This window comes from Alosa sapidissima, chromosome 3 (genome assembly GCF_018492685.1).
Source record: "Alosa sapidissima isolate fAloSap1 chromosome 3, fAloSap1.pri, whole genome shotgun sequence".
NCBI classification, from domain to species: Eukaryota; Metazoa; Chordata; class Actinopteri; order Clupeiformes; family Clupeidae; genus Alosa; species Alosa sapidissima.
Window position 1 is genome coordinate 21,580,305 of NC_055959.1, and position 11,839 is coordinate 21,592,143.

Below are 11,839 nucleotides of genomic sequence, written 5' to 3' on the forward strand. Positions count from 1 at the left end.
TCCATGATTAGTTCAATAGCTATGGTGACCTGAAAGATTCAAGCTCTTTTTCTATGAAATCATACTTTATCATCTGCATGTTTGAAACTAATAGATAATGTATCAAACACTTGTTCTTGATGATAAAACATGAACAGGTCTACATTTAATATTTCACAATTTGATTATGGCATTGTTATATGACTGATGTCAAACAAGGCTTTATTTTTGTATTAACACATATGAAATCTTTTTAAGAATCAGACACAAATGTTTATATACAGCACCAGAACACCAAAAGGTTACTTAAAATAGAGAAGTAGCATTAGAAGATCTTTTTTTTTTTACTTTTTGTTTTTCAAAAGGCCAGTACAGAATTATGTGCCAAAACAGAATGTACAAATATTACAAAACTGGGCATTGGGTGGTTTGAATACTCACATTTATCAAAATTAGAATCATCAACCCTTGGTTCTCACATGTTCACAGAAGAAGAAAAGAAAAGTGAAACCAGATAAAAGCACACATTTACCAACCACCATGCGATTTAAAACACTGAGTATTGATCACACTGGCCACACGTGTAGGTACCCCACGAAGGTCCGGTCAGAAATACCAGAATCTGGATGTGTACCTTCCGCGTTTAAGGGTAAGTTAAAACTATGTGATATTTGAGAACACTGGCCACATCTGGTGATTCAGTCCCCCTCACAGCATGGCTGATGAATCCCATACTGCAGATAGGAGTCCATAAGAGTCCAGCACAGCACAGTATGATCATGTGGGTCTACTGAAAACATTTCTTTTCTATTCAGCTGAAAATAAATAGGCAGATGATACAGTGCTGAATATGATTCTCTCATTCCAAGTCCTTTCTTCTAGATTTGATTCTGCTTCCACATGAGACTTCATCATGAGTCATACACAAGCCAAGCAAGTCTGTCCTTGAATGAGGTCTGGTTTAAAAGCACTGAGCTCTGCGTCGCTGTGACTTTTAAGCATACATTTCTCAGCTGAGTGGTGAGTATGTACTGACAAAAAGCATAAATAATGCGGGAGTGGCAGCAAATGTTTGATCACTGATTAGTGTAAATATCGAAACACTAACGATAGAAAATGTACACTTTTTGATCAGCTTCAATGATACTCTTGTTTTCACTCCACAAAAAAAAGCATCACAGGGCACAGCCAGTCACTGAATGATAGCATTCCGATATCGGTTAGTTAAAAAAAATAAAAAAAAAAATCATCACATTCAACACGATTACTCTGGGGCCTTTGAAACATTACAAGCTGCTCAACGGCGAGAGATACTCAACAAAAGTCAAAGATATCAAATATAAGTGGTTCTTCGCATTACAAAAGCGCCTTGGAAAAAAATATGAAAGTCAGCACTTTCAAATACTGCTTGAGAGTACAGACAACACCACCGTACAAAAAACGCACCAAAGAGCTAAAATGTCGAAGTGAGTGATCCTCAGTGGATATGTATTGTGTGAATAAAAGCGTGACTGCTAGAATGACATGGAGCTCATGACCAAACTTCCAGTGTTGGTCTTGAGTGAGGACTAGAAAATGTTTGATAAAAATCCCTGTGTGTGACATTTGCCGTGGAATGTTTTATAATAGAAAGGTGTGATATCAAAGAGCTTCAAAGAACATGGACTATATACTGCCGTTTCCCAAGTAGGATTGAGCATTTTGAAAGCAGAAAAGGAGAGTTTCCTCTCCTTCTCATACCGAGACAGACATGAGCTTTAGAATTCAAAAAAGGAAAGAAATGTGATCCTCTCAATGGCTGAAATGTGTGAGTGCCGTTTTCCAGTTGCTTCAAAAATGGTAAACAATACACAGTTGTACTCGTAAACTTTTGCCGCTGCTGTTGTTGTTATTATTGTGGTTTTCTGTCAATTTTGTTTTCTTCTGCAGAGTCTGGCCCGGTGGGGAGGAGCAGAGGAGTCTTGTGTGTGTGTGTGTGTGTGTGTGTGTGTGAATGGTCATGATCTGCCTGCTAGTGAGTGGAGAACAGGTGGAGGTGCAGAAGCAGGAGCAGAAGAGGCCATAGAGAGGTAAGACAAGACAAGAGGAGAAAGAAGGGAAAAGAGGAGAAGGAAGAGGAGATGGAGGCAGAGACGAGTGATGGGCCATTAGGCCTCCCTGATTTCGTCTGGCCCAGGGGTCCGGTAGAGGTATTTCCAGATGGCGTAGTAGTGCACGGCTGCAGCCAGTGCCACAAACACGTGCCAGATGGCATGGGCGAATGGTATCACCCCGTCCGACTTGAAGAAGAACACCCCCAGGCAGTAGATGAGACCACCGCAAGCCAGCTCATGCAGACCCTCGGTGTTGTTCTGTCCATGGAGGAGAACATGGTGAGAGAACGGAGCTTCCAAAATGGATTAAACCTAATCTAACACAGTGGAACACGTCACACTGCTTCTCCGTTCAAAGCTGTGCCTTGGGCAATTCAGCCAGGCTATAATTAACTAGTTATGCTGCCAAAAATTCTGCCAAGTTGTAATGGGATTTGTCTGATTAAACCCCAGTGCAGACGACAGGTGTTTCAAACTCAGATGTTCACTTTCAACACTTAACCACCAGGGGGAGATATATGCCTAATGTCAGGCACTGTTTTTGCAAGCACTATGCAAACTACTGGATGCCAGCAATATGTCATAGTGTAGTTGTAAGCTGTGTAAAAGTGTATGAATGGATTGTCAGTTGTGAGGATAGCTAACTCGCTGCACAAAGATGGATGGGTAGGTTGGATAGCTAATAGCTATATAACCCAAGGTATATGCAAAGGCCTAGAAATCAAGCTTTAGCCTCTCTTAAAAAACATATTTACACTGATGGAGAATTATAACAATGCAATTGAATAACATTACATGTTTGTTTATCAGAGAAAAAGAGAAAATATCAAGATACTATACCATTGAGGTCACAACCAAAGCAGGAAAAAATCCCATTGTTAGGTAAAAGGCTAGTTCAACCAGTTTATACCTACAAATGGAGCACAAAAAAGATTAACGTGAGCAAGTTCAGTCACATAGTAGAAAGAGAAACCTCAGTAAAAACACACCATTTAACCAGAATACGTCAACTCAGTGTGCTGACCCACTCACTTCTCATGATAGTTGAACACATAAATAGTCCCTGCGGCGGCCATCAACCACACAAACCACCTCATATGACTCGCCAGAGGGCCCAGCTCACGCAGATTCAACCTAAGAGAGGAAGTGCAAACAAGAAACAAACTTAAGAGACAAACAGCAATGTGAATAATTTGTGAAAGACTCTGCTAAAGGGCTTTGGTTTTTCATTTGCATGTTCAAGTATAACAGCGTACTCACCAGGGTGTGTAGGAGGCAGCGATGAAGAAGTAGATAACTACGCGGTCACACATGTGGAAACAATGCTCCACCGACCTGTAACGGAGAAGCAGTTCCCACCATTAGCAAAGCTTAGCCACCAGTTCACCTCAACAAACATCAAATTGTGAGAGCATGCTCAACACCAGAAGTCATGTCCCACAATGATGGGGAAAGATGAAAGATGACAAATTTGTGGTGGTGGCTTAGAGTGCTGAAGACTAGGCCTACTGATTCCTGGGCTTGTGTCCGTACATATCTGTTGTCTTTCTAAACAGAAACAAAGCCTTTTTTAAAATAAAAAAAAAAAAAATCAAAGCCCGTCTAAGACTTGTAACTAGACAAGTTTTGAGTTTTTAAGGTCCAGACATAGTAGAAAAACTGACAACGAGGAGAAAGTACAGAAGGGTACGGACAGAGGTCATGAGGAGTATGAGAAAGAGGGAGGCAACGAGCACTTACCTCATGTGGCTCTTCTTCCATGAGATGATGTGAAAGACGGTGGAGACCAAGAAGAGTGCACACAGGCCCATGCCATACACCCAGGCGGTAATCTTCTCCCAGCGGTCGTCAGAGAGACGGTGCAGCAAAGCCATGCCAACGAATGCTGGGACAATGAGGAACTACGCACACACACACACACACACACCTGGGTCAAAACTTAGACTAAGGCAAACATCCCGTGCTTTAAAAAAAAAAAAAAAAAAAAGTTTAAAAACTATGACTGTGTAGATTTCTTGTATTGCTGCTTATACTAGGAGAATACGACAACAAAGGTCTTATTCAGGGGAACAGCCTGTCAAAATGTAGACCGTTTGTGATCTGCACTGAAGAGGAAGGATTACCACTGGACACGATCCAGCTGCAAAATGTTTTCAGCCCTTTTGGAAAGCCGCCGAAATGAACAAGGTCACATTCCAGCTCTCTATTAATTTGAGAATGAGTTTGCCACTCGGTCAATCGCATCACCATAATGAGTGATAAACAACAATACACAGGACCCCACGACAACAAAACAACATTTCAGCAGCTCAAACAAATAAATTGCTTAACAAAGTGCTGAGGTGCAACAAAGGCTGACACACACTCAGGTTCACATGGGTCCAACTGAACCCGTCTGCCCTGTCCGAGAGACATAATACACCTGACATTCTCCACCGGACCAAACATTCTCCACCGGACCAAACACAACCAAAGATGTTAGTAGCACTATTCTTCCATATTTCCCATTTCCCATAAATACCAAGTGATAGTCTCTTGGATCAAATCAGTGTTAAGAAACAAGGACATTGGCTTTTTTTGGCAGTTGACAATGGTAAGCTGCACACGGTAAACACACCACAAGACTGACAGCATACAGTCTTATTATTATATGAATCTCCTGGTCCCCTACCGCGTGTGTGTAGCAGTTAGCAGCATGCTCATAGCAGGTGGGCTGATATCGGCAGTTGGCTGCAGCTCGGCTGTTCATGAACCTGAAAGCAAGACGATTAGAAAGATTAGTGTATTGTAGTACTCAAATAAACAGTCATTCAGATTTTTGTGCAGCAAACAAAGGAATGATAAGAGCCCATTTCGACATCTGCAACTTATGAAATGACAGCATCTTTTGAACATAAGCTGGATAGCAGAGGGGTCCATCGTTTTTCTATTTTCGTTACATCCCAGGGTCTCAGGATGAGGATGGGGGCGCTTCTGAGAGGAGGGGTTTCAATTAACGCTACTACACCCAATGTAACTACGTAGGCTATACTGTGCGACAAATCTCTGCAATTTCTACAAAAAAACAGACGCATTCTTACAGCTGTCAACAAGCTTATGTCATTGCATGTTGATGGTGTCTGTCAGTTACAAGCGAAGCATCTAAACGGGGGTCTGGGGGCGCCGCCCTAGCATCCTCATTTGTATGACACTGGTGCCAACAGATCCAGATGTAGGCTGTGTGACCGGTCTCAAAACAGCTCGATCGTATCATTTCAGCATTAAAACAAAAGATCGAATTTGTGAGCTTGCTAACGTTCAATGTATCTGACAGTGGGGTCTGACATGATGTGACTCATAAATAGACCCAGATGCCAATGCACGTCAAGAAAAACATGGCGACGACGATGGGTCAAAGCTAAGCACGCTCACACAGCTGTAAGGCTTTACATGCAACATTGTTACAACGATCTATACAAAATATTATTTTACAGTAAATCAGTAGCCAATGACAGCGAGTTGCGCATATGACAATATTCAGCCGCTATTATGTTACTGTTAATGCATTGAACTTTGGTATGCTAGATATTTAGCACACATCCTCCATCGTCTTTGCGTTGTCTTTAAGCTGGGTTAAAGAATTTTGAGAGACTTACCTCTGAAAGCTATTCGCTCTCTTCATGGCAATGTTTATTTTGGCAAGAAAATGCAATCTAGATAAAATGTCTAGTACGTCTGAGAGCGAAACTGACCGAACGAGGGGGAATAACAAAGGCAAATTGGTAAGCTAGCAAGCTATAAGAGCTTTAACGTTGACCATCTACATCGACAACTCAGTCATTCTTTCTTTCAAAATATGCACGTACAGGAAATCGGTAACGTTAAGGCACTATTTCAATCGTTTCCTCAAAAGCATTCCTGCTATTAGAGCTGGCTATGCTTCAATCAAGTGATAGGTTCGACTCAAAACCACCACCGCGTTGGCAGCCACCCCCACCATGTCGCTATACTTCATGTTCCTGATGTCCTCCAAACAGCAACCTAAAGTTGTAATTTTTATGCCAAAATGATTTGCTGAACGACAGCTTTTTGTCCAATAGCAGGGCTGAACGACAGTCGCATCAGCGTTCACGACCAATCAGCATCAAAATCATGGTATTGTTTTTCTGCTGTCTTTTCGTGACGCTATCAGTGGGGGCGGGATGTAATGGGATGCGAAATTCAATCTGATGATTCTTACAATGAAGCAAGGCAGCAGTGATAGACATGCGCTTAAAATGTAAGCAAAATTAGTTTTGTCTTCCATCCATAGTTTCGACCTTTCAAAGGAGGATACATTCCCTTTCTTGTTTTCCTCTAGGGCCTAACCTAGACTACTCATACAATCTCCATGTGTCAGAAGAAGTTTTTACAAGCACAGGGGTGTATCACAACATCACACATCATACTAAACTTGACAGACCACTTTCCGTTGATTCAGAAAGTGTCGTTGAGAAAGAAAAGGGTGTTGCCGAAGTTTCTCATAAATTGTGCCTTAATATGTCTATGCTTTACACATGACTTGTGAGATACTGTATGATATAATAGCCTATCAAGATTTGCATACATCATACAGTCATCAAGCCTATAAACCATAAACACCTTTACAACTGTTAGTTGTCGCCTACTTCAGCAAGGTAAACCAGCTGATATAACACTGTAACTCAATTATTCAGCATTGGGTAACACAAAGCTTAGCCTACTAGATACATGGCCGATAATGTCAAGGTTTATTCCTCTCAGGCCTATAGTCTCTTCTCCTGTTTGCAACCTTTAAAAATCCAAATGTACCAGTTTACATGACCTTTAGATTTAAGATTTTGTTTAAAGATTGAATACATATAATATTCCCCCGTTGTCCTATATGCTAGTCAGTTGTTATATTGTGTTGTCATCACTATGCAGAAACCTGTGACACTGCGATTCAGCATTACTCACAACATTCAAGCCTATCTTGCCAGACCACAAGGCTGTTTTTTTTTTTTTTTTACTTTGTAAGGGAAACACAGCATTTGTAGCAGTGGTGCAGTGCACCCACCATAGCCCATCAGGTGAATCACTACATCAGGACAGAACTGAAAGGCTAGCTCCCATAGGAATCAAGTCTGCTGCAGTGAGCACTCCGCATTACTGAGTTTGTATGCAAGACAGAGACAGAGAGCAAGAGAGAGAGAGAGAGAGAGAGAGGATGACATGCCTGCAGATGATCAGCGAAGGTGTGACTGAGCCCTGGTGCTTGGCATAGGCTTAAAGATGTCATTCACACAGGTAACGAGGGGATGGCAGGGACCATCTGCTGTGTGTTTGCATGGCCCTTGGCTGTGAAGATGCTGTGGCCACACAGAGCAGCTAGTACCCGTGTTTTCAGCATTCGGCAGATTAGACGACCGAGATCCTTCCTACAGAGACCAGAATGTAATCATCAAAGTGTGTCATCCAGCATTGAGGTTTTGATATGCCCTTGTATTACAAAGCTATATATGCTCAATAACCCTTTAGATAGATAGATAGATAGATAGATAGATAGATAGATAGATAGATAGATACTTTATTGATCCCCAGGGGAAATTCAGTGCAGCTTTCATCTACTGCTAAGCTCAAGTGGAGTTAAATGTGGGCAAGCAAATCCTAGAGCCCTTGTGTAACATACACAAGCTTTATCTGTGAGGTACAGTACGCAGGCAGGAAGCGATCCTGGAAATAGATCAGCAACATGCTGTGGCGTGTCGTGGAAGGCCAGTGTGCTTGCAAATACAGAGGGAGGAAAAGCCCTGCCTTCTGGAGACTGATAGGGTGAGAATAATACTGCAGGTGAGCTTCAGGTCAAAAGGTCATCTCAGTATTATCCAGGTAGTAAGCATCTGACAACACTGAAATGACACCCTCATACCAGTCCCATCCTCCATCCACCTCCATATTGCAGTTTGCAATTATAGCACTCTGACCTCATTTTGCAATATGCTCTTGAGATTTATTGGTCACAGAGCACCAGTGTAGCTAAAATCTGACAAATGTGTTGTGACTGAATATGTCTCGCAACTGAATAAAGAGCAAACAGGCACCTTTCATATGGCTCTGCATCTTTTCTCTGCACTCTGCATCCGTTACAAGCCTGTTTGCATGGTAAAGAAAGGGTTTGTGCCGACACGTGATGGAGGGTTCAACAGCCGGCTAATAGGTTTAGTGCTTCAATCTCCCACACAGTGACTTCTGAGAGAAAGACGTTGGAGACTGTAGCATCATAGCACTTTGCCTGATTTGCCTTTTTCTGTATTGACTAACCGAGAGAAAAAAAAAACACAGGACAGAGCAAGAACATTTTCAACAAGACATAACATTGAAGTGGTATTTGCACTTACAACACTCAGATCTACTTTCATCATGTTTTTTTGCTGATAGGAACACAATGTCCATATGTGCAGTCTATGATATGCATCTTATGAAATCTGTCAAAAAACTCTCACGAAGGGGGGTGGACAAATAAATACACAATAAAATCATGCAATAATAACCATATCCAAATAAACAATCTTATAAGAAATTCTTCTGCTGTGGTTGGCCACTGCCACAGGGCCTGATCTTGCCATGAGACTCACACTGGCTTTCCTGCGGCATGCTTGGCTGTATTTAGAGATTTGAAGGCAGGTGCACAAGGGTCACGAACAAGCTGAATGTTGCGTGCGTTTGGAGATGCCTGGAAAAAGCATGGCTGTTCTTTAGCAGGGGAGATTACTGACAGTTTCCACCTCCCTGCATGGCAGTCTTTACTGCAGGTGTATGCACTATGCAGCAATTCCTTTCAGCATTGCCAGTGTTTGCACAGCAGAGCACTGCAGTGTATACTGCAGATGATAAATGGATGTATGTCTTTGGTATCCCTTAACCCATCCCCCTTCCCTTTTGTCTGCTGAAAACTTTGTCATCTTCTCTTTAACTTTCTGTCAACCATTCAGCTGTCAGCAAGTTTTCTTTTAGTAGCCTTTGTTGTTCTGCTTAGTTAGAATTGAAATGTAATTTAATGTGACTTTATTAGTAGCAGCTCAATGGGAGACTTCATGCAGAGATTGAGTTTTCTAGAGAAAGAAAGTTTGCATGTCGTCAGTGCCTGTTTCCAACTTGCACACCATGCCTGCACTCCAGGGAATTGTGTAACAAGATTATAAAACTGGTGATGTTGGTCTTTCATTTATTGCAATCTCTTTCTTGAGCAAGACATCAAAGACCCATTACGTTGATCAGGTCTAAATTTGGGCACTATACACAAATGGCGTGTTTCTGAGTAGTAGGATTAGATTGGTGTAAGCTCAGACTCCATTCATCCCTCCTAGTTAGAGTGATCACAAAGCTATTTCCGCTTCAACTTTTAGCAATGTGTTCCGTGTCACTGGTGAGAGGCTACTTACAGGTAGCTTTAGCCATCTATTTATAATGTTATAAACAAGTGTAATGTTCATTGCCGGTGCTCCTCGTGACATGACGCAACAAATCAAATCAGACATCAGCAACCAAGCAGAGCCAGACAGCTGCAACAGCCCAAAGATGCAAAATTATAATAGACCATATAATTTCAGGGCAGATTTACTTTTAAAACAAGGACACTTTCTTGTCTTTCATGATCATCATCATCATCAGTGACTGGGTTTCATTCACTATCAGCTACATGTAGCTGAAACTGATTAATTACTTTAGTAAGATGGTGGTATAATTAGGTGTCGTGCCGAGATGGGAACAGACTCCTCTTGCACCACTTGGAAAAGGCATTTGATCCCTAGAGCTTCACTGCATTGTCACAAGGACAAACATGAACAATAAAGTCAGGTCAGGAACAGCTCAGGCCACTTAGCAGGCTGGCACAGCAAGGCCCAGGCTGGCTCAGTGATGGAGTCATTTATCATTCTGGGAATGAGGCCTAAACAGGGCCACAAAACCTGAGGCTCTTCTGCTTTTTTGTTATGAGTGATGGCAATAATACAGCCATAATACTATTTTACTGTGTATGTTCCAATTCTGTTGATACTTGATCAGAGAGCATAATTTGTGGTGTTCCTTGGTATTCTTTATTATGCAGTTGCTGCATATAGCTCAGTGGTTTGTATTTACTGCCACACCATCCCTATCTGTTATCAACTGTATCTTATACAGCCTCCGATTTACCCACACAGAATTCCATCATGGCTGCCCACTGAGCTGTGTACTCAAGTGCTCCAGCTGCCTTCTGTGTTTATGGAGGCAGACTTATCATCCTCATAGTTAAATATTGACACCAGAATCAGTGTCAATCAACCTTTGTCCCAATATGATGTGGTTGCCAACGTTGTGTGTACTGGGCCCCAGAAACAGTACATACAGTTTGTGTTTATCTTGTTAGCCTCTCTCGATAACAGCACATTGTGATAACACACAGAAAAAAAACTGTGATTTAATAATTCATTCTTTCTTTATACATGTAGTTCTTTTCTGTGTTTGTGCATCCCTGACAGATCTTCTTAGGCCAGTAGAGTCTCTTTAGCAGAATGAGCAAGGCTAATGAGGTTTACAGGCAGCTTAATGAGACATCATAAGAACCCTCTCAAACGCGGTTGCTGATTAGACTGAAGGCTCTTTAAAATCAAACAGGACAAAACCTAATGCTCAGGTCACAACTTAACATGGATAGCAGATTACCCACAGTGACCCACCGAACAGTTACTTGACAGCAATCTCATCTAAACATTTGGCATTATGGAATTGTCACAGCAACTGTCAGCATTAAACCTCACAACTCGCAACTGAATAGAGAATAGATAACAACTCATTGTGCAATCCAAAATACAGTATATGCATGTGTACACATTTAGCAGCTGGGACTGAAACCATGACCAAGTCTGCCTATTTGGTTGGTTTGGACGAGCTTCATATGCCAGGTTTATCCAATGTGACATTTGTTCCTGAGAGCAAACTCCTTCCTGTCTGAGATTTGGTAAAGCGGGATTTCACATGCAGTCACAACCGCACCAATGACCAATGATTCCCTCCCACACTCCTTCTCTTACCGTTTCCATCTTGTCCTCCGCAGGTCAATTCCAAACATTGTTTTTCAAGAAACAAAATTCAAAAACCGTGTATAAAAAATAGACAGAATATGGATTTTTTTCCTTTTTTCTTAAAAAAAATATGTACAAAAGTTTATCCAACAGTGCGACAGGCAGGTTACAGAGGAGAAAAAAAGATAAATAATAAAATTTAAAAAAAATTAAAAAGCGATCCTGCCCGTTCCTGTCCCCCTCAGACCAAAGTACTTTTCTTCTCCCACTGGTCGACACAGGTCGTCTCATATGACGTGACCATTTTAGTCTGGTCCCAGTGCGTGGCGGCTGGCGAGCTCTGCATGACCACCAGCCTGACCGGCGTTGTGCTGTGTGGCGCTACAGGGTCCGGGGCATACTCCTTCGTGGGATCTTTGCCCTGGCAGTCGTAGAGTATACATGATATCAGAAAGACCATCAGCAAGATAACGTAGCTGGCGATCAGGATGCAGAGGTTCAAAGTGACTGGATCGATTTCCACATACTCTACCGTAAAGCCCATCATGGTTGCAACCTCATAGTGGGAGGCCCCGGAGGGCCTCTGTTGTGTGCGCTGAGAGGAGGATGGTGGTCGTCCGCTGCCAAGAGTGGAAAGGTGTTCTGGAGGGTCACTGCAAAACTTTCTGACGCAGTCCCTCACTATCCCTCTTCTGGTGCAATCCTCAAGTCACTCTCCCTTCATTT

The 11,839-nt window shown here is 42.1% G+C and overlaps 1 protein-coding gene across 2 annotated transcripts; it reads right to left on the reverse strand.

Moving 5' to 3' along the window:
• Positions 1-184: 184 nt before the first annotated feature.
• mmd (monocyte to macrophage differentiation-associated) lies at positions 185-11,570 on the reverse strand. Of its 2 annotated transcripts, none has more exons than XM_042085347.1 (7): positions 11,123-11,570; positions 4,744-4,825; positions 3,813-3,973; positions 3,333-3,407; positions 3,105-3,206; positions 2,913-2,982; positions 185-2,330 (listed from the first exon to the last, which is right to left on the reverse strand). In XM_042085347.1, exons 1-7 carry the CDS (start codon positions 11,158-11,160, stop codon positions 2,127-2,129), a joined length of 732 nt encoding a protein of 243 aa, XP_041941281.1. In that variant the 5' UTR covers positions 11,161-11,570; the 3' UTR covers positions 185-2,126. The 2 variants fall into 2 exon arrangements, with proteins under 2 accessions (XP_041941281.1, XP_041941282.1); XM_042085348.1 differs by lacking the exon at positions 11,123-11,570 and adding an exon at positions 5,708-6,171.
• Positions 11,571-11,839: the final 269 nt, after the last annotated feature.

Excerpts from the sequence above, each read along its gene's own strand:
- mmd (XM_042085347.1), bottom strand. The coding sequence starts at position 11,160 with ATGTTTGGAATTGACCTGCGGAGGACAAGATGGAAACG. Across the intron at positions 3,408-3,812 it reads TGGAAGAAGAGCCACATGAG|GTCGGTGGAGCATTGTTTCC; the intron begins GTAAGTGCTCGT and ends TCTCCGTTACAG. Across the intron at positions 2,983-3,104 it reads GTGTTCAACTATCATGAGAA|GTATAAACTGGTTGAACTAG; the intron begins GTGAGTGGGTCA and ends CTCCATTTGTAG.